The 23963-nt window shown below is 40.2% G+C and overlaps 1 protein-coding gene and 1 long non-coding RNA gene across 2 annotated transcripts; one reads left to right on the forward strand and one right to left on the reverse strand.

The window, feature by feature from the left end:
• Positions 1-1159: 1159 nt before the first annotated feature.
• Positions 1160-4358, reverse strand: tmem167b.S (transmembrane protein 167B S homeolog). The gene is made up of 3 exons (XM_018249394.2): positions 4187-4358; positions 3914-4045; positions 1160-2571 (listed from the first exon to the last, which is right to left on the reverse strand). The coding sequence occupies exons 1-3, from the start codon at positions 4194-4196 to the stop codon at positions 2489-2491; spliced, it is 225 nt and encodes a 74-aa protein (XP_018104883.1). The 5' UTR covers positions 4197-4358; the 3' UTR covers positions 1160-2488.
• Positions 4331-14178, forward strand: LOC121400552. Its single transcript, XR_005965813.1, has 2 exons — positions 4331-4448; positions 13939-14178. It is a non-coding gene; the product is annotated as an uncharacterized LOC121400552 (long non-coding RNA).
• The last annotated feature ends 9785 nt before the right edge of the window (positions 14179-23963 follow it).

Here is a 23963-nt window from a genome sequence, read left to right on the forward strand (position 1 = left end):
CCTCTAATTGAAGGTCTGAGTAAAAAGCAACCCTAAATGTCTTGTAGACATTCTGTTGCTAACTTTCAGACAGCACTGTTAAAGGGGTAGTTCTTCTTTGATTAATTAAATTTAGTAAATTAGTATGTAATAGAATGTCCTCTTCTTAGCAACTTTTCAGCTGGTCTTCATTTTTATAGTTTGATTTATTAGCCTTCCTCATCTGTAGTTTGATTTATTAGTCTTCCTCATCTGTAGACAGATGACTGTCTATACACCGATATATTTTAATTTGGTAAAATATTACACCAAACTAAAAAAAAACGTTTGTTGGTTCAGGAATAAAATTTTATGTGGTAGAGTTAATTATTTGTAATATAAACAGTGTAATTTACAATTATAAAAATAATGACAGAATCTCTTTAGGGAAAAATCTATCACTATGAGACCACAGTTCTGCTGTTTTTCCCTTTAAAATTGAAATGAAGCTATGAAAATGTTCCAGCGCTGGATACAAGGCTGAAGCTGCAAACTGTCAGTAATACCTTTGTTGAAGCTAGGGGGAACAAATCAAAACAGAAATGATTATCTGGTAATATGCCCATTAGACAAATTTAACAAGGAGTAAAATAAGTGCTTAGCAGTTCACTGCAATGGGTTTCTTTGTTTCATATATAGTTTGATTGTTGGATTGGAGAGACAGACATTTTAATTGTACTCATATTCACTTAGACCCCTCTGCTGCACTGGCTGAATATTCTATAATTATTATAAGCTACAAAACAGCAATGCCTGCATAAGCAGAAATTTCTAGAATGAAAAGACAACCTTTACCATTGACTATATTTCACCTTCAGCAATCAAACAATTTTACAAGATTCTGACAGTAGTTGTGATACGTGATGAGCCCATAGATTCCAAATTGTCACTCGCCCATAAACTTCTATGCATTTTTGCATATCTTAACCGTTTGGCGAAGCAAACGGGTCAGATTCGCCCATCGCTAGTTGTGATCCAACAAATGATTTTTCTTGAAAATACATCTGTGGTGTTATGGTCTCCAAAGAGTATAAAGGTTACTCACCACACAGGGGAAGTGGCCCAGGTGCACGGGGGGCGGACAAACCGACGAAACCAATATGGAGCAGGCACTCAATAAGGCAAACTTCTACCAGGCAAATGTTCAAAAGTGAAGAAAGTTTATTGTGTCCACAGTCTATGATTTTTCTATCTTATAAAAATCATCTGTTTAGGCAATCATAAAAATGGTACCTTCCTGGTAAAATAAATGTTATGGCAGAAATAAATCTTTTTAAGGAGGTAGAGCTCATCCTTTAACTACCTATTTATATGGGAATAAGGTTGCTGGTGACCCAGATGCTGGCTTAGAATAAGTCTATGGTATACTTGCTGTTTTTGCTGTACGACGCAGTCAGGGATTACAGCATGAAAACAACATGAGTTCAACAAACAGGGCTTCACTCAAACATTCTTTTTGCTTATTGTTTAAACAGTTTTTATAATTTATTAAACCAAACAGGGAAATTAAAGCTACTCCACATTTGGTCCTTGAGAGGGAGATAATTATATAACCACTGCCCAAATATTGTCACTGCATAACGGATGAATGAAAGAAGTTGTATACTGGTAATTATATACCTCAAAAGGACTAAACATAGAGTAACTTCAGTCTTCCTGTTTAGCCCATAAAATGACTAAACTTTTGATTTTTAGTGATTAGTTCAGCACAACACCTGCTCACTGAACACATGTTGAACAAAGGAGTATACTGCCCAAACTTTTCAAAGCTTGTCACTGTAACTATTCTCTCCCCATAACAAGAAACACATTTTTGTTAAACAGGCTAAAGTAAACATTTTAATCATGTCGCAAAAAAAATATTTTCCAACGCTAAATAAGTTTAATGTGTAATTCCCTAAACGATTACATTTCAATATTATATAGGTTCTTAGGCCAGCTAAAATACAAGACTGCTTCAAGGCATGGTTTCTAAAATGTTTGCCTTGTAATAATGAACAGGGCTTCCATATTAAACATAGCCACCATTAGATATTTAATGACACTGACAGTTTGTTATTCAAAGATTCTAACAATTTTTATCTGTATGTTTAAGCATTTTCCATGGACAGAAATATTTAGGAGAAGAGATCACGTCTTAGGGTGCACGTATAATAGGTTTCCAAGCCACCCACCCCCCCAAAGTAAACCCTTAGCCAATAATTTAAAATGTTCCCTTATCCATAAAATGCATATCAAATGCTATGAGAGGAACAAATTACAGATGAGGTCAGGCAAAAATGTTCCTTTTGGGGAATGCATCATTCCAGTCCACAATATCCCCTCAACAACACAGATGATGTCCAGACCTTGTCTCTTTAATAATCCATGGGGAACAACAAATCCACAGTCCCTTTTGTCTCTAGGTAGGGTGATCATGGTTCCCAGTTTTCATGTAGGTTGAGAGACTGCAAAGCATCTGATAAAGTTGTCACTTGATGAACAGTACATAAAAGGACATAGCAATGCAGGAAATAGAGACAGCCAAGTGTAGACGAGAACCAATGACTGCAGCTAAAAAATAAAAAAAAAAAGCAGAAAGACAGATTATCTCCACTATAGCATCCATAGTTGCACAAACTCGGTTCATCTCATCCTTGTGGGTTTGCAAGATAAATTTTAAGGGATAAAATCAAAATTTTCAGTCTGAAAATAGTCTTTTGTTTCTAAGCTGAAATACATTGAGTGTGTTCATGCCAGAGCAGACACAAGTGAACACTGAAGAGGATAAGAAGAGGATTCTGCTAGTGGTCGGGGCTGAAATCGGTCAGCAGATTTCAGCAGGCTGGTTTCAGCCCCATCTGGCCCTAGCTTTAACTGGGAACCATTGACAATCTTTACTTTATACACGTCTGATTATGTATATATGGATGTATTGTAAGGTTACCAAATTATTTTAAAACTCTGGCACACATCTATTAAGGGCAGATTAATACTCCCTTTCCCAAAATTAGTTAAGTGAATAAGGCTTCACTGGTAATGAACATACCTTTTGACCATTGTTTTAATTATAAACTATGTACAGCTGTTATTTCTTACACTAAGAAAATGAATCACTTTCACTTTGCAATGTTCTATTCACTGTTCCAAGTCCTTCCACTTCCTAAATAACCGTTTGCAGAAGAAAAGCCGATAAGCCCTCTGTAAACTATGAGCAAGCAAAATTAAAGGGATTGTTTACCTTTAAATTCACTTTAGTATGATGTAGAGTGATATTCTGAGACAATTTACAATCTGGTTGGTAGAGTGCCAATTACCCTAGCAACCATGCACTGATTTGAGTAAGGAACTGGAATGTGAGTAGGCAAGGGCCTGAATAGAAATGAGTAATAAAAAGTAGCAACAACAATGAGTGTGTAGCCTCAGGGTAAGGTCACACTGAGCGTTTTGGGGAGATTTGGTGGCCTGGCGACTAATCACCTCGTCTTTGCGGCGACCAATCTCCCTGATCGCCTTCCCTCACTCTGTGCTGGCTAAAATGAAAAAAACGCGGTGATTCGCTTTCCGAAGTCGCCCCAAGTTTCCTCGTAGTTTTCATTTTAGCCGGCGCAGAGTGAGGGAAGGCGTTTGGGGAGATGAGACGGTTAGTCGCCAGGCGCTAGTTCTGGAAACTGGAGTGTTATGGAAATAAAAGACACCTCACATATTGAAACTTGACTTCCAAAGAAAGGCTGTGCTTTGGAAAGAAAGGCATTTAATTTAAAGAGGCTGGGGGTACTATCTGCCACTCCCTAAAACTGCTGAAACACCCATACACTGCAAAGAAACAGCCCATTATATGTCAACAACAAAGGCAAAGCCTCTCCATAAGATCAGATGCCTTTCTCAGTCTCTATGGCAGAATGTCAGATGTTACCTTTATAGAAGACTCCCCATACTCCCTTCTTCTCTGAAAGCAGCCAACTGCGCAGACGTGGCACCTTCCTGAAGTAAGCGCAAGTACACACAAACAGAAGTGCAAACACTAGGAGGCCATCCAGCGAATACACTGTTACAACAATAAACACACGTTAGATAAACACTGGCATAATAGGAATCATAGTTACGGACTAATACGGACAAGCTGACAGTTTAAGGGCCAACTGGCGTATATACGTATTACACACTGTGGAACATGTTACCCTCTTACCGTTAGTCATTGCGAATAATGTATCCCTCCGCTCCTGCTCCTGTTTAACCTCAGTGCCACTAGTATCCGCGCTTGTCTTCCTGGTCCACCTCAGCAGAGGGAAACTAGTCGACCAGGGGCTCAATCACGTGACCACGCCTTACCGGAAGAGGCGGGACTCGTTATAGCTTGGCGACGTGAATACGAAAAGTTGTGTACGGAAGTCTGTATGATATGAACTAATTTGAGAGTGTTGCAGACTGACTTGTTGCGATGACGTTTGGTAAGCAAATTCCTGCTGGGACTGCGGAATATTATGTAAGGACGTCAAAGGGGTTCCCTATCACTTACATTTAGTATAAATACCTGTTAGCATCTCTAGCGAGATATAAAACCTGGTATATTATTATTTTCATGCCCTCCGTCCTGTATTTACATTATAAAATGAGAGAACGATTAGATCATACTGTAATATTTTAAGTCCGCTTACTCTATAGCACTCCTCTGATCTGACCAAACTTTACTATGATGTATATACTTTATATAGTGGATAATGTACCCCCTACTGTAATTTATAAAGATATTATAAGTCACCGAGAAGTTATGTGACCATATCGGCCGTGTGCTTTTATACAAGTCACATAACTCCGAGGTGACTTCTGATATCTTTATAAATTTCTAGTAGGGGGTACATTATGCATTATAATCTACATTTTGTGGGGGGGGTCGGAGTGGAAATTCTGGTCGCCGGCGTCAAATTCGAACACGCATCGTCAAATTCGGTGGCCTGGGGCCCCTGTTATAAGCGGCGCGTTCTGGCGTCAAAATATAAGGATATTATAAGTTACCGAGGAGTTTCATGACCATATAAAAACACGAGGCCAAAGGCCGACTGTTTTCATACAGGTCATAGAACTCCGAGGTAACTTCTAATATCTGCATATTTTACAACTGGGGGTACGTTATTTATTATAACACACAAGTTTCAGTGAGTCATGTGACAGAAATGACATCAGAACTCACTGTTTATAACTGATGACATCAGAACTCACCGTTTATAAGTATATAATTTACAAGATATTCATAACTTTTGTGTATTATGAGGATATCATTTACAGTCTTGTCCCATAGGGAAATGACCAGACTGTAGATTATATAGTGAATAAAGTACCCCCTCTTGTAAAATATACGGATATATTATAAGTTACCGAGGAGTTTCATGACCATATAAAAACACGAGGCCATGGCCGAGTGTTTTTATAGAGGTCATGGAACTCTGAGGTAACGTCTAATATCCTCATATTTTGCAACTGGGGGTACTTTATTAATACACAAGTTTTAGTGAGTCGTGACAGAAATGACATCAGAACTCACCGTTTATAAGGATATCATTTACAAGATATTCATGGCTTTGTTTTGTGTATTATATATTGTGATAGTTATAATCAGTACTTGTGATGCAATATTAGAAGTCACTATGGAGTTCCATGATGACCTGTGTGAAAACTTTGCCATGGAGGCATTCGTATATTTTACAGTAGGGGATTTACTATTTCATGCCATTTACATTAATCCCCAACCCCAGAAAAGCTTAGGAACTTGGGTCCCTATCACGTGTCAATTTTATCAGAAGCTAAATAACTAAACTTACATATTGTGGCCAGTTTTTTTTGGGGGGGGGGGTTTGCAACAATTTTTTTATAAAGGCTGAAGTGGTGAGCTGGCAATCACTTTTCTAATAGAATATAACAGAATATAGGTTAAATGGAGCACTGACTCATGGCTGTTCTAGCAGCTTGTACAGTGTTGACTCATGCCGTTCAGCTGCATGCTGCCATTCAGCCTCTAGAACAGAGGTCCATAATATTTTTTACCTGTAAACCGCATTTGATTGTAAAAAGAGTTGGGGAGCAACACAAGCATCAATAAAGTCACTGAGAATACCAAATATGGGCTGTGGTTGACTATTTGCTAGCCTCTATATGCACCGGCAGCCTACTGGATGCTCTATTAAGCAGTACACCTGGTTTTTATACAACCAAAATTTGCCTTCAAAACTGAAATTCAAAAATAAGCTTTAAAGGGGAATTCAACCCCCCAACTAATAAAAAACCCTTATGCGCCATAGTCCCCCCTCCCTTCTCTCCCCCCCCCCACAGGTGTTAACACCTGTAAATGACCCTAAGCCTGTAATTACCCCTCGTTGCAAATTCAGTGCAGCTGAGTCCATCTTCAGCGATTCGGTAATCTTCGGTAAGAAAGCGCCGTATCAGCGCATGCACAGTTGGAGCAGTTTTCCACTTTGTGATAACTGTGCATGCACCAAAAGTGTTGAAAATTACAGAACTACCGGAAGAAGACCCAAAGATTACAGAAGGGACGGAAGATTGCGCTGCGAGCTCTGCTGTGCTGACTCTGCAACGCGGGGTAATTACAGGCTATTAATTAACACCTGTGCGAGGGGGGGAGCAGGGAGAGGGCACTAAGGAGGTTAGGGGGGTTGAATTTCCCTTAAAGGGATACTGTCATGGGAAAAAAAATTTTTTTCAAAATGAATCAGTTAATAGTGCTACTCCAGCAGAATTCTGCACTGAAATCCATTTCTCAAAAGAGCAAACAGATTTTCTTATATTCAATTTTGAAATCTGACATGGGGCTAGACATATTGTCAATTTCCCAGCTGCCCCTGGTCATGGGGGTCAATTACTCTTTGCTGCTGTACTGCAAGTTGGAGTGATATCACCCCCCTCCCTTTTCCCCCCCAGCAGCCAAACAAAAGAACAATGGGAAGGTAACCAGATAACAGCTCCCTAACACAAGATAACAGCTGCCTGGTAGATCTAAGAACAGCACTCAATAGTAAAAACCCATGTCCCACTGAGACACATTCAGTTACATTGAGAAGGAAAAACAGCAGCCTGCCAGAAAGCATTTCTCTCCTAAAGTGCAGGCACAAGTCACATGACCAGGGGCAGCTGGGAAATTGACAAAATGTCTAGCCCCATGTCAGATTTCAAAATTGAATATAAAAAAATCTGTTTGCTCTTTTGAGAAATGGATTTCAGTGCAGAATTCTGCTGGAGCAGCACTATTAACGGATTCATTTTGAAAAAATGTTTTTTTCCCATGACAGTATCCCTTTAAGGCCATAGGGAGCAACATTTACATCCATGAGCCACTGGTTGGGGATCAATCCTTTAGAACAAGGAACTCCTATGTGTATCTTAACTGGAGCTTAAATGCTCCTTGCCTTTCTCCAATATGGTCTTCCTGCTCAGTCACACATTGCTGGGGGCAAATTATTTTAAATGCGGTACAGATTTAGAATCCTAATAGACAATGATTGACAATGATAGTGACAGTGAAATTTATAGCTGGAACGGTCCAAATCCTAAGACGGACGAATGGCTAGTGTCAGAGGCTTGATATTTGTCACCCCCGCCCTCTATGACGCCATAATGCTATAGGGCCCAAGGCAGGATGGACTAAAAAGGGCTAAATGGTCTACTGTGGACAATGGTCACTCATATAACTTATACTAGGCCATACAAATAAATGATCCCCACTCTGTTACTTAGATTCCAGAGTGTCAGCATATGTGTCAGCATGTCTCTTATGCCCTTTTGCAGAAGTGTTGCTCAATAGTTGTCTGTACCACAATGGCTATGTTTAGCCAACAGATGTTTACGAGGCTGTGGACAGTTGGAACCAGAAATCTCTTATGTTGCAAAACTGCACATCTTACAGGAATGTACAAATATATGCCAGTAAGTCTCCTCTCCAGACCATGTATGGTATTTCCTTGAACCCCTTGTCACAATTACTGTAAATGCCTTCTGAAAGCTATATAATGCCTGGACCAAGAGGTGGGTCTTTGGTAAGTCCTTGGCTGACATTCTGTGTGTTACTCCAACAGCTTACCCAGACAAAACTGTTATGTTGTATTATGTAAGAATAAATTGCCTGACTATTTCTAAAGGTTTTCCTTTACTGAGTTTTGTCTTACACGAGGTCAAAAATGGTACTACTAAAAATACCATCATATGGTGACCCGCCGACTGTGATTCATTTTTTTCCAGTCAATTTTTTTCAGGCAATGGAGGGCTCCAGGCTGTGGCCATTGGAGTGTACCCGAGGAAGCTTTGTTCCCGGATGTCGATAGTTTACCCGTGGATATCTCTTTTCCAGGAAGGTTTCCCCGTCGAGCTTTACTTTACGGATGGATACACGCGCGTAAGTACCCCCCTGGGTGGGGTATATATGTTTTTCTAACTTCTTCTTTTTGCCTTTTGTTTTGTTAATTGTTGTGTTAATCAGCTGAAATTATCTGCCATTCATGATAGGAATTCGCAGTTTCCTTCCTGTTTTTGTATTTTGTACGTCTCTTATTCCTTATCATGAAGTGTAGTCTAAAACATCTTGAAATAGAAATTACACGTGTACTGTATGTTGTTTGATGAATGCAAAAGGATCCATGAATGTTGAATGTTTGCCTAGCTGAGTGTGTGAATAACTTTAGTGTAACTGTCATATGTGTAATGGTGTCTGCTTGCTGTTTAGGAATTTTTCTGCGTTTCCTGTTTATGGGGCGAAATACGGAAAACTAGGTTTTCTGAAGGAAATTCTGTAGAGTGTGAAGTGTGAATCACTTTCCTGTCCGTTTGAATTGTCAGATGAAAATGAGAGCCCTACAAACATTTAGGTGTTGTCCAACTGCAACTTCAAACCTATTTTCTCCCTTTCCACTCAATTGTAAGCTTGTTCTAAATTACAGAGAAAAGTATAACATAATTTTTTCCTGCAGGTGACTCCAGTTTATATGTATGTTTGTTTGCCCTGTTTGTTTTATAAACCAATGTTAATAGCTCGCTGCTAAGCTTTTTTGCATCCTACAGGTCTGTTAGAGCATATTTTGAATGTAATACTTGTGTGTATGTTAGAAAGAAAAGGACTTGACTTGACTTGACGGTTATATGACTTTGATGTGTCTGTAATGAATATGTTTACCTTACTGTTTTTGGTTCTCTTTAATGTTTATATGTTTTCATAGGTACCTCTGGTAATATAATATTTGTTCTATGTGTCTGTCACTACAATATTGTCATTTTGTCTTAGACTATCATGTCACTATTCGTATCTTATCCTAACATTGTCTTCTTTGTTATTATTCTCATAGTAACATTAGTTCTCTTGTGTATTTCTGTTTGTGAATGGGTTACTCGTGAATAAGGTTAATTCACTCCACTTGTCTTTCTTGTGTTAACAGAAATATTAGTGTTGTCTCTTTAAATGTTCTCTGTTATAGTTTTTTGTCTCAAACTAAACTTACTTCTCTTTTTTATCTTTATGTGTCAGATTGATAACTGTTTTCTAAGGGTATTATGTTTTACTTGTGATCTGAAGAAAAAAAAGAAAAAAACATGTTCCATCAGTTTAGAATATCTAACAATCCTCCTAGATATGCTAGTTGAGTGCCCAAAACATTTTAAGTTTCAAAGCCTTTGTTAAGTGTCACAGTGGAGGGGACAAGACTGCGTTTTCCTGGCCAGAAGGCGATAGTATTCTTCCCTCACAACTTGAAATTCTACTGTGACAGATAAAGGATAATTGTAAGAGTAAATATTTTACTATACCAATTGCATGCCATTAGATCTAGCAGGCTTTTGCCAACAATAGAAAGTGATATTTCTCACATATACTTCAGCTGAGACATTACACCTATTCTCTGCTCCTTGCCAGTCCTTTATATGGATACCCAGGAGCAATTAAATGCCATTTTGAATGTGCCTATTGGCAATTTTAGAGTGACACAAGGTTACACAATCTCAGAACTTTTGGTTCCACAGATGGTGCAGCCCCCAGTAATGAAGATTCTTATTGAGCTAATGGTTCAGAATGTTTTCAGCTTATTAACAGTAGTACTTCCCCTGAATATTCTGAAGAAAAAGGTCCTGACAACCAAATAAATCATGGTCAGTTGTTTCACACTGAAGTACTTAATGGTGCATTAGATTTACAGCACCCTTTAAGAGGAAATCTAGTTCATAGTCCAATTAATAACAAGAAGGATTCTGTTTGCTGGTACTGTCATAAAAACTACATTTCCCAGAATCCTCCGTTGCACAATATTTCAGATGCTCAACTTCTCTCACTGTTTTGTAACTTCCTCTTTTGTCAGGCAGCTGGCTCAGGAACTTTTAACCACAGCAAATATTTTTAACTTTACCATTTCATATTCATCTGTATTTTTTTTCTGTATCTCCTGCATCTGGATCTTTTTCACCAACATGAAGGTAAACTTGATGCAGTTTGGATCCATACCCGATTCACTCATTGGTACAGGTTAAATTATTTTCATTATTCTCTAGACAGATGTGAATCCATTATTTCATATTATTGTACTGCATTTGCAGTACAACAAGAGGGGAGTATTATATTGTGGGTTATGTTGTTGTTACTATTTTTTCTAATTAAATAAGTTTCAGTTAATAAAAATGCAGCTTATGTGCTTGTGCCGCTGCTACAGAAAAATTTCTCCCGTAATCTTTGCACTTGTGTATCTTGCATCACAAGTCTGCAAGTGTAAGAAAATGCAGAAGTGACTTAAATGTATTGTTGATTTTGTCTGATAACCAGTAATTTCACTACCAAATTTGTAGAAATAAATGATGCTACTAAAATGGGTCTATGTCATTTTCATTTAGGCTAAAAATATAAAAATATATAGATACAAGAGAGAACTTGTTAAATGTTTTTCCTGGTTATGATTAATCAATATTATTTTGTTATAAGAAGGAAACAGTACAGGTTGTATTTGATAGTTTACACAATTACATTTTCGATTCTGTTACAAATTTGCAAATATCACTGATCTTAAGTGGAGTTGTGTCTTTGTACCATCCCACTTCCAACAACACAATCACTGGCAGCATTTGGTTGGATTTATTCCCAGTTGTCCTGTCAATTCTCTGCAACAATCCTATCAGGTGTTGTGGACTCTCTCCATTTGAATTAAGCACAAGAAAACAAACGTCCTTCACTCATATCATAAATGTACAACCACTTCTCATTACTGACAGTTCATACAGTAGTTTCATTAGAGTTCTTTAGCTAGTACACTAGATAAGTCAGTATTACCAGAACACCAGATATTGTCACATTGTCTCTTTGTTTCCAGGTTGGTGATCTGAGCAAAATTCCATCAGTAGCTGTTGAGATTATTCCAATCCATTCCAAATAGAACAGCTATCATTGATCCCACCACTCATTGAAAGAAACTCTGCATACATACAAAGAGCCATTTCAAAGTTTGCCATTCATATCTGTGATGCCTTTACATTTTTGCCTATCCTAATATCGAAACTATGGACTGATTATGAACTCTAAAAAAAAGAACTGTACAGAGACTGCTGCATTGACTGAATACAAGTGACTGTTGAATATTTCTTCATATGCCTATCCACCGCCATGATGTCTCTCTGATTGGACTTTCCCCTATAATGAACTGATGGACTGATATTGAAACGGGTTAATTTTAAGGTTTAGATTCATACAGTATTGAATGTGATATAGTTAAATTGTGTGCAATTTATAAGAACAATGGGAATGTGATAATGTAACATTTTCTCTATATGTTTAGTTTTAGATTAGTTATGAAAACAACAAAGGTAAAATTGTATCTGTTTAAAAAGTTTTTAGAAGGGAAGTTTCCTGTAATTACTTATTATTGTATTATTGCCCCAGGTCCTCAGCTCTATATGTAGCCGGTTGTGTGTAAACAGCACTGACATAGAAAAAATGATAAACCCCATAATAATAGAACTCTGTCATGTGCTAATATTAGTATTGAGTAGAATCTAGATTCCAAGAATAGTCCCGCCCATAATGTTAAATCTATAAAAAAAAAAATATAAATCTTCTCACCGTCATAAACTAAGCTCTATAGTTAGTATAGATATGGGTATATAGAATTTGTGTGAAAGTAGGGAGGGGTGTGTGTATGGATGCTGGGTTTTCATTTGGAGGGGTTGAACTTGATGGACTATGGTCTATTTTAAACCCAATTTAACTATGTACGTAACTATAAACATAGAGGTTGTTCAAATAAATAGAGTAGCTGACCAAAATAGTATGATTTTAGATTAGCATGTGTTTTGATAGGAAAAAGAAGGTTGTACTCATATTGTTTCTGAAATGTTTGTTGAATGTCATATAGTCAAAGTTTTAGAGCTGCAACAATAAGTGTAATCTTTTTATAGAACAGTTCAGTTATTCCAAATGATTAGGTAAAATTTTATAGCTGGTTAAACAACTCCATTGAAAGTTTCATTAAGTCTATCCATGTCATCCTAGCATTAATACTTGGTCTATATTTCTCTGTTAGAATTTGTGCTATAAGCACCTCCCCCCAACTTCTGCTTTCATTTGATTTACATCTATAAGGTAAAGCTTTTCTCAGCCATATGTGGGGGGGTTTGAAAGAAAGAAAGAATTATTTTTTACTTTTCAATAGTAATGAAATCAGTATTATCTTACTCAGGATGATTATTACTATGTCTTATTATCTCTATGTAATGATGTTTTATTATCTCTATGTAATGCTTTATTTTGCTTTATTTTGAAACCTAAGTTCACTATAATCATATATTTGCTTAAATCTTAGGCTACATGTTATATTCAGACAGCTCTTGCTTCATTCTGCGGTTCCAGCGGTCACTAGTCAAGTTAGTTCCTCAAAACCAGGAAATATCTCTAGCCCCCTAGCTTCCTGTTTTCTTTGTTTTTACTCATTACAGATTTTTCAGCTACACTTCTGTATTGGTGCTACCACGACAGTTGAACTGTAACTCACAACAGCATACACCACTGTCCCATTTATAATAGACCTCCCTTGTTCCTGGGGGTCCTCTCAGCACTCTCCCTGTGCCTGTAATTACTAATGTGAAACATATTTAATGTTTCAAGAGAGGTAATGACAGTGAAATTTATAGCTGGAACGGTCCAAATCCTAAGACGGACGAATGGCTAGTGTCAGAGGGTTGATATTTGTCACCCCCACCCTCTATGACGCCATAATGCTATAGGGCCCAAGGCAGGATGGACTAAAAAGGGCTAAATGGTCTACTGTGGACAATGGTCACTCATATAACTTATACTAGGCCATACAAATAAATGATCCCCACTCTGTTACTTAGATTCCAGAGTGTCAGCATATGTGTCAGCATGTCTCTTATGCCCTTTTGCAGAAGTGTTGCTCAATAGTTGTCTGTACCACAATGGCTATGTTTAGCCAACAGATGTTTACGAGGCTGTGGACAGTTGGAACCAGAAATCTCTTATGTTGCAAAACTGCACATCTTACAGGAATGTACAAATATATGCCAGTAAGTCTCCTCTCCAGACCATGTATGGTATTTCCTTGAACCCCTTGTCACAATTACTGTAAATGCCTTCTGAAAGCTATATAATGCCTGGACCAAGAGGTGGGTCTTTGGTAAGTCCTTGGCTGACATTCTGTGTGTTACTCCAACAGCTTACCCAGACAAAACTGTTATGTTGTATTATGTAAGAATAAATTGCCTGACTATTTCTAAAGGTTTTCCTTTACTGAGTTTTGTCTTACACGAGGTCAAAAATGGTACTACTAAAAATACCATCAATAGATAATGAGCTTGGATATTTTGGCCAAAGTGTGGTACCAGCACCTTATTTTTTGTACCAATTATTTATAAGCTTAAACTTTGCAATGACAATCATCCTCCTTCTTTTTGTAGGAGACCTCACAAACTCCGTTCAGATACTGACTTGGAGGGAGCTTAACTTCAAACCCCGGCAATACAAGTCAGCAAGGCTACCGACGGTTCAACCATGCTGTGGCTGTGGTTAGACTGAGATGAACTAAAAGGAAGCAGTAAAATCCTCTACAGTGCAGTGAAAGCATTCTGAAAACAGCAGCTATATACATATCACAAATAATAAACTTTAATCCTCACTTAAAGGGGTTGTTCTTTCCAGTTCAGTTGTTTTCACTCTGATCTCATACATTGTATATGGTTTATAGGCAGAGCAGGTGAAGTGGGAAAATATGTCAAATGACACATACAGTTTATATACACAAGCTGCTGTGTAGCCATGGGGACAGCAATTCAAGCTGGAAAAAAGGAGAAATTCACAGCAGATTCACAGATAAAAGAGGATAGAAGAGGATTCACAGCAGATAACAGATAAAACACCATTGTATTTTACAGGTCTTATCTGTTGTCTGCTATTTGACCTGTCCCTTTTCTCCACCTAGAAAGGCTGCTCCCATGGTTACACAACAGCTTGTTTATATAAACTATAGTGGTGTTTCTGAAGCAAACACAGAACTTTAACCAGTGCAGGGCAGCAGTACAATATATTGTAATTACATTGATACACTTTAATTTTTTGGTGTTACTGTTCCTTTAACGTAAAAAACCTTTCCTTCATACGAAGAATATACCAGCGCTGTAAGCTTAGGGATAGACACCAAAAAAACACAAAAATAAAATATAATATAGTGTAGTATTTTCAGATAAGGTTTGCACCTCTTTGTGCAGCTGCTATATGGTGTGGTTTGATATCTTCCACCAAGAAATTCAATTGCCCTTTATCCGTGCCTTTTTACTAATATACGTGGCCACCTCCTGTGTGAGGTAATGGGTACTTACAAACGTTTAGTTTTTCCACTAGCATATAGTGTGATTTTTTGTCCCAATCCTGGTTATCTTTAGAACTCTAAAAAGATATGCTAAAATCGTGTAAAAACTTCTTTAATATAATAAAAAGATAAAAATACAGGTTGCACTCACATATGTGCGCTTAAAATAAGCATAACACAGTTCGTCTTGGGGTTCTCCGGTCCTGCGTTCCACTCTGGATTTTTAATTGCCTGGCGTTGTTAGTAGGACACGCACTCCTGGTCTCCCCCTGATTACGTCACTGCTCAGCCGACGCGTTTCGTCTATGCGACTTCCTCAAGGCTTACAACTTCCTACTGCGCAAGTGCGCCTTTTGTGGACGGGTCCTGGCCATGGATGCGCATGCGCACCTCTCCCCTCTCCTGGAACGCACGCGTCTCCATGGCAACCCGCCGCTTTAGTATACCACGAAATTAGCATAAAGTTTGGGGGACTTTTATTCCTATTTGTTTTCTTTAACCCATAACATAAAAACATTTTTTGTGAAGAGAAACATCTCGGACACAATTAGAAGACAGTAGAATAAATGGGACTCTCTAGTACTGCATATTAACATTGTTTGGTTCTACGGTTGCCATGGAAACAACGTATTTAGCGTTTCTGTTTCTAGGTTGCATGAACATCCATGGCTTGTCTCATACATACAATGTATACATGCAAATACGGCATACAAATATGGCATAATCGAACTTCATTAAAAGGAACCATTGGTTAGCATTTTAAATTGATCATGTTCCACCTCCTAGATCTGCTATAAAATCAGACTGAGTAGTGGTATGTGATATATAGGTAGATAGTTAATCTTATAAAAAGGCTCTTAAATTTATATCTATATTGAGGCCTTTGGGTATAGATGTTTCTAGCAGATGTATCCATTTACTTTCACATTGTAAGGTTTTTTTCACTAGATCCCCTCTCCATTTATTTTTTACCTTTTCTAGGCCCCAATAAGTTAGACCTGTAGGATTCATTTTATGGAACTCTTTAAAGTGTTTGGAGACACTATGGTTGTCCTTTCCCATCCACAAGCAACCACCATCCACAATGGTTAAGAAGCATCCCATATAGTCAGATGTGTAGAATAAAGAAAAACTGCAATGAAGAAGGGGTAATGAACAAACAGCTTGATATTATGGGTAAAAGATTTAAAGAGAGAGGGTATAAAGAGAATATAATTAAACAATCGAGAGAAAAAGTGAACAAAATAGAGAGAACAAGACTTATAGAAAAAAAGGAACTCAAAGGAAATAGTGAACCAGAAATGGTATTCTCAACAACCTATAACCCTCTCGCTAATGAGATTGGAAATATCATTAGAAAACATTGGGATATATTAAAATGTGATGCAGATGGGGGGGCGTGGCCAACTACTGATGTGAACAGACGCACGTTGCCTTAGCTCCGCTGATTTACTGCTATCTCCGGATTATATCCTGACTTTACCAGCCCACTTGTGGCTCTCCAGACACTTTGCATCGCTGCCAATAAGCTTATGGGGGAAAAAAAGCAAGCTGTGGCACAATCCTCTGATATTCGGCCGCATCTACGAGACTCCGTGAGGCCTTCCAAAATCGCCGACAAACCTAAGCCTGACTCATCTAAGGAACAACGCTCGCGGCCTGTGCATCCGGCTACTTCCCCAGCTCCTGAGGTCTCCACGCCACACAGTGAGACTGCTGCGACGGATACCTCCACTCCCCAGCACCAAGATCTCGACCATTCCCCTGATCTCAATGGTGAGGGGGAACTCACGCTGGCAGAGGTAGTCGCGACCCTTCGCTCCACTATCCAAACCTGCCACGTGGCGACGATGGCTAAAGTGGACGAACTCCGAGTCGATTTTGCGATACTGAGACAGGACCTCCAGCGAGTCCGGGAAAGGACTACTGAAGTTGAGCGGCGGGTGAGTGACCTCGAGGACTCATGTAATCCTCTGCCCGAACGTCTAGATTTATTACACCGTAGACTTGAGTCGGCTGAGGCTAAATCCGACGATTTGGAAAATCGTCTCAGACGAAACAATGTCAGATTTGTCGGGTTTCCTGAAAGAGTGGAAGGGCCTGACCCTGCTAAATTCTTGGAAAACTGGCTAAAGGGGGAATTTGGAGATGCACCATTTTCCTCGGCTTTTGTTATTGAACGGGCGCACTGCATTCCAGCTAGGCCGCCACCACCTGGAGCACCCCCCAGGCCTCTGATAGCCCGAAAGGGGAATTACGCTTTGAAAACACGGTTGTTTCCCTATACCCGGATTTTTCAAACGACCTTCGTAAACAACGTCAACAGTTTATGGGAGTGAAACGGCGCTTCAGAGATGCTGCCATTCAATACGCTATGATCTATCCAGCGAAGTTACGTGTTTCCTCGGATGGCAAGACCCTCTTTTTTGGCACTCCCAACGAAGCATCCCAATGGCTAGATCCGTCGATGGAATAATGGGAGCCATATCTCAGCTGGCATTGATGCTCTATCCCAACTTGCCTATCAGAGCTTGGAATGCTACCGTGGCCTTTAGGCCCCACAGTCTTGCTTTTTGGTTCTCTTACTACTCCGGAGCCACTTTCCACTTTCAGTTTTTTGGGTTTTTTTCTGCTGGTGAATTACTCCGCAGCAGCGGTCTCAGGGAGCTGCATTTTGGCATTTTCTTAATCACTTGGTGGAGCACCGGATGGTATTGCTCATCTGATATTTGTGAATGCTCTTTTTTTGTTTATTACATTGTTATTTACTTCTATGTAACTGTTACGTGTGCTCACTGTTTAGGCGCACCCCTCTAGAATTTAACTTGTTTTGGGCTCCAAACTTCTCCACTATGGGAGTAAGTAGGGTGGGAAAAGTGGGATTACTTCTCTGCCTTTTTCTCTCTTTCTTTTTCTTTTCTCTCCTTCTATTCTTTCCTTTCACTTTCTTTTCCTTGGAGGGGGGGGGACAATACCATACATTGTACTATAACCAACCATGTCGGAAATAACCGCTATAACATGGAATGTTAGAGGCTTGAATTCCCCCATGAAAAGGTCTCTGGTCTTTAATTTTTTGAGAAAGTATTCCCCTCATATAATTTGTCTCCAGGAGACCCACCTCTGCAAAGCCTCTAACCCACACCTTCTTAAAAAGCCTTGGATAGCTCATGCCTTTCATGCGGTATATTCAAATTATGCTAGGGGTACTTCCATATTAATCAGCAAGGCTCTCCCATTTCAACTCCTGAGTATCCACACTGACCCAGAGGGGAGGTTTATTGTTCTCCATGCCTCATTTGCAGGTACTCCCTACATTATAGTGAACTTGTATATACCACCGCCCTTCCACGATGATATGCTATATCACCTACTTCCACTAATTGTGGCCTTAAGCCCTGACCTAGTCCTCATTATGGGGGATTTTAATGCTGTTGTTGATCCTGAACTGGATCGTCTGTCTACATCCACTGCACTGAGGCCTGGTCCCTCTGCACTAAAGCTATGGGCAGAAACCTCTGGCTTTGAGGATATATGGAGGGCCCGCAACCCTCTCAAGCGTATGTTTTCTTGTTATGCAAGGGGTTCTATGTCAAGGATTGACCTCGCCTTTGCCTTGATTGACTTGTCACCCAAAATTCTCAAAATGGAATTTCTCTCAAGAGGTATATCCGATCATGCCCCCTTACTGATATCTTGGCGTTTGCATTCACACCCCGTACAAAGACTTTGGCGACTGCACCCATATTGGATCACACACCCTGATATTCAAAAAGAAATCCATCAGACACTGCAATCCTATTTTCAAGTTAATATAGACACTGCCCCTCTCCCTTGTGTCTGGGATGCCATGAAGGCAGTAATTAGAGGGTCCTACATCGCCAAAATAGCATATGTCAAGAAACGGGCTAGACAATCAATGTCCGAGACAGAGGAGGAGTTGAAAGAGGCAGAGGCGAGGTACGTCCATACTCCTACTGAACAGAATAAACTTTGCCATGTAGTAGCGCAGAGGAAATTTGCCCAGCCACATTGGAAATTGGCTCATAAAGGGCAACTTCATCACAAATTTGCACTTTATGAAAAGGGTGATAAAAATGGCAAAATGCTAGCTTTGCTTGCCAGGGATGAGTATACTAGACCTGCCATACATGCCCTACAAAACCCGGACGGTGAGATTCTTACTTGCCCATTCGCAATAAATCAATGTTTGGCTGACTTTTACCAGGGGTTATACTCCTCCAAGCTACAAAAATCCCCGGTGGACATTGCAAAATACTTAGAACAACTAGATCTCCCCACTCTCCCCTTGGAATATAGATCCTTACTAGACGCCCCAATTCAAGAACAAGAGGTCCTAGAGGCTATAACATCATTGCCCACTGGGAAGACTCCGGGTCCAGATGGGATCCCTAATGCTTGGTATACTACATATGCCTCCCTGTTAGCCCCTTATCTTACTGCCATCTTTAACCAAACCCTCACTACGACCCAACTGCCAGCCTCTTTTAAGGAAGCTGTCATAGTACTCATTCTTAAACCAGGCAAGAACCCCCTTTCTAGCGCCTCCTACAGGCCTATCTCACTCATTAATTCGGATTATAAAATTCTAACCAAAGTCCTGGCTAGACGCCTTAATCTTGTCCTTACCTCCATAGTAGCTCCAGACCAGGTCGGGTTTATACCTCATAAAGCAGCAGAACTCAACGTTAGACGACTAAATACTAACTTAACTATTTCCCATGACAACCCAGGTACTAGGGTTATCGCCTCTCTCGATAACGAGAAGGCATTTGACTCTGTCGAATGGGCTTATCTTTGGGAAACCCTCAAAGTATTTGGATTCCGAGAAAATTTTTTAACTTGGCTTCAAACCATATACAGTAGCCCCACGGCTAGAGTCATGTCGAATCTTGATATCTCCCCTTCCATATCTCTAGCTAGAGGAACCCGCCAGGGTTGTCCTCTATCTCCAGGTCTCTTTGCCTTAGCCATGGAGCGCCTAGCGTGTTTGATTCGAGCCTGCACTGAGGTCCGAGGTCTTGAATTTGGAAATTTCCCTCTTTGCTGATGATACTCTCCTATACCTGCACGACCCGGGCCTGTCCCTCAGGGCAGCCCTTCATTTAATAAACTCCCACACCCTATACTCTGGCCTTAAGATAAATTGGTCTAAGTCCACCCTTCTCCTTCTTGACTCAGGAGCAGCCGATGTGCTTGACCCTGACCTCCCGCTACAGCGAGTCACTATCATGAAATATTTCGGTATCTATGTCCACCCACAAATTGAGAAATTTAAAGAATTAAATATTAACCCTCTTATGATATCCCTTCAAAAGGCAGTTGATAGATGGCTTAGACTCCCACTTTCTCTTATTGGTAGGATTAATCTTTTCAAGATGAAGTTCCTCCCTAAATTTCTCTACTTATTTAGACAAGCACCCACCTGGTTACCCCCTTCTTTCTTTAAGCAACTACGTTCCCTACTCATCAAACTGTATTGGTCTCCGGGGCCGGTGAGGGTCAAATACACAGCATTGATTCCCCCCCCTTACTAAAGGCGGCCTGGCAGCCCCGGATATGCTAGGATATTTTTTGGCCTCCCAATTGCTGCCCTTGAAGCGGTGGCTTGAATCTCCCCCTGAAGACCCGGTGACTCTTTTAGAGGCCCAAATCGCTGGCTCTTTGGAAGGGCTCAGGAATCTGATCTACAGAGATAAACTCCCCTTAACTCACTCCACATTTATGATGAAGAATGTTGTCAGGGCTTGGAAACAGGTACACCATAGGCATGATGCACTAACTGCAGTTATTTCTCCGTATACTCCGCTATGGTTAAATCCGAATCTTGACCAATTGCTCACACTGCCTGACCCTTCTACCTGGGCACAATTTAATGTTAAGTATATTAATGATGTCTATGCGGACAATGTCTTGCTCACGTTTGACCAGCTTAAGGCCAAGTACAATCTCCCCAATAGGATGTTTTTTTCGCTATCTGCAATTGCGGCATGTACTCACACAGCAATTCCACGCTAGTCCTCTTCGGATACAAACTTCCTCAATTGAGGACCTGCTCAGAAAGAATCAGCTCAACAAACCTCTCTCAACCTTATATGGACATATTTGTCAAACCAACCTCCCTTCTACCCAAGACCTATTTAAGAAATGGATCGTTAATATTCCTGACCTTACCTCTGAACAGTGGAATACGATTTTGCAGGACACTTTATCTCCACTCATCAGGTCACGTGACAGACTCATCCAGTTTAAATACCTTCACAGAGCATACTATACGCCTTATCTCCTCCATAAAATCAACCCAGCAATACCTGATCAGTGCAATAGGTGTAAAAGCCCGCAGGCTGACTTCTTTCATATGATATGGTCTTGTTCCCGAATTCAGCTGTTTTGGACAGACATTGCTACTTACCTCACTCAGCTAATGGCATTGCCAATAGATTTCCACCCAACTGTTCTCCTACTCAACTATGTTGCTGATACAGTAATCTCAAGATCAGAAAGGACTTTACTTATTTTCTTACTTTTTCAGGCGAAAAAGGCCATCGCTATTAAGTGGAAAGAGGAGCAGCCACCTACGTTAAACTTCTGGATTGGCCTAGTAGAGCAAACCCTGCCAACCCTGGAACAAATCTATGCAGCTAGGGGTTGTCCTGCTAAGTTTAACAATACTTGGTCGCTGTGGATACTTCATAATAACTCCTACTCAAATAGACCCAGTGACTCGCCTACCCCGATTATTGATTGGCTCACACTGGATGATTAGTATGGTGTACCTTTGCCCTCTGTACTTTGGATGTACGAATTTTTACTTTTATGCGCTGTACCTTGGGACCCTCAGGTTATGTGTCTCTCTGACTCCTTATGCTAATATGACTCTTTTCTAGGTGATTGTGTGTACTACGGCAATCTAAGCTGGATCTGCCTTTCCCCATCGTATTGCTTCCTGTCTCCCCTCCTCATCTCTCCTCTTTTCTTCTCTTTTCTTTTCACCTCTCTTCTTCTTCTTTCTACTCTTACCTGATCTGTTTCTGTCTTCCTTCTCCCCTTTCATTGTGTACTTGCACCTTCCTTTGCAGTTCTCCCGGGGGTTAAATTGAAAAACTCTTCATTACGATGTCAACTACTTTATGCTGTACATTACTCGAATGCATCAAACTGTATGACTATGTGTTGAAGTAATAAATAAATCATTTAAAAAAAAAATGTGATGCAGATCTTAAAGACACCCTTCCGATGTGCTTGACCCTGACCTCCCGCTACAGCGAGTCACTATCATGAAATATTTCGGTATCTATGTCCACCCACAAATTGAGAAATTTAAAGAATTAAATATTAACCCTCTTATGATATCCCTTCAAAAGGCAGTTGATAGATGGCTTAGACTCCCACTTTCTCTTATTGGTAGGATTAATCTTTTCAAGATGAAGTTCCTCCCTAAATTTCTCTACTTATTTAGACAAGCACCCACCTGGTTACCCCCTTCTTTCTTTAAGCAACTACGTTCCCTACTCATCAAACTGTATTGGTCTCCGGGGCCGGTGAGGGTCAAATACACAGCATTGATTCCCCCCCCTTACTAAAGGCGGCCTGGCAGCCCCGGATATGCTAGGATATTTTTTGGCCTCCCAATTGCTGCCCTTGAAGCGGTGGCTTGAATCTCCCCCTGAAGACCCGGTGACTCTTTTAGAGGCCCAAATCGCTGGCTCTTTGGAAGGGCTCAGGAATCTGATCTACAGAGATAAACTCCCCTTAACTCACTCCACATTTATGATGAAGAATGTTGTCAGGGCTTGGAAACAGGTACACCATAGGCATGATGCACTAACTGCAGTTATTTCTCCGTATACTCCGCTATGGTTAAATCCGAATCTTGACCAATTGCTCACACTGCCTGACCCTTCTACCTGGGCACAATTTAATGTTAAGTATATTAATGATGTCTATGCGGACAATGTCTTGCTCACGTTTGACCAGCTTAAGGCCAAGTACAATCTCCCCAATAGGATGTTTTTTCGCTATCTGCAATTGCGGCATGTACTCACACAGCAATTCCACGCTAGTCCTCTTCGGATACAAACTTCCTCAATTGAGGACCTGCTCAGAAAGAATCAGCTCAACAAACCTCTCTCAACCTTATATGGACATATTTGTCAAACCAACCTCCCTTCTACCCAAGACCTATTTAAGAAATGGATCGTTAATATTCCTGACCTTACCTCTGAACAGTGGAATACGATTTTGCAGGACACTTTATCTCCACTCATCAGGTCACGTGACAGACTCATCCAGTTTAAATACCTTCACAGAGCATACTATACGCCTTATCTCCTCCATAAAATCAACCCAGCAATACCTGATCAGTGCAATAGGTGTAAAAGCCCGCAGGCTGACTTCTTTCATATGATATGGTCTTGTTCCCGAATTCAGCTGTTTTGGACAGACATTGCTACTTACCTCACTCAGCTAATGGCATTGCCAATAGATTTCCACCCAACTGTTCTCCTACTCAACTATGTTGCTGATACAGTAATCTCAAGATCAGAAAGGACTTTACTTATTTTCTTACTTTTTCAGGCGAAAAAGGCCATCGCTATTAAGTGGAAAGAGGAGCAGCCACCTACGTTAAACTTCTGGATTGGCCTAGTAGAGCAAACCCTGCCAACCCTGGAACAAATCTATGCAGCTAGGGGTTGTCCTGCTAAGTTTAACAATACTTGGTCGCTGTGGATACTTCATAATAACTCCTACTCAAATAGACCCAGTGACTCGCCTACCCCGATTATTGATTGGCTCACACTGGATGATTAGTATGGTGTACCTTTGCCCTCTGTACTTTGGATGTACGAATTTTTACTTTTATGCGCTGTACCTTGGGACCCTCAGGTTATGTGTCTCTCTGACTCCTTATGCTAATATGACTCTTTTCTAGGTGATTGTGTGTACTACGGCAATCTAAGCTGGATCTGCCTTTCCCCATCGTATTGCTTCCTGTCTCCCCTCCTCATCTCTCCTCTTTTCTTCTCTTTTCTTTTCACCTCTCTTCTTCTTCTTTCTACTCTTACCTGATCTGTTTCTGTCTTCCTTCTCCCCTTT

Source organism: Xenopus laevis, chromosome 2S (assembly GCF_017654675.1).
Source record: "Xenopus laevis strain J_2021 chromosome 2S, Xenopus_laevis_v10.1, whole genome shotgun sequence".
NCBI classification, from domain to species: domain Eukaryota; kingdom Metazoa; phylum Chordata; class Amphibia; order Anura; family Pipidae; genus Xenopus; species Xenopus laevis.

Bases quoted from the DNA above. Each gene is read 5' to 3' on its own strand.
- tmem167b.S (XM_018249394.2), bottom strand. The intron at 2,572-3,913 runs GTAACATCTGAC...TTTATTTTTTAG, and splicing joins ATGGGGAGTCTTCTATAAAG to CTGCAGTCATTGGTTCTCGT.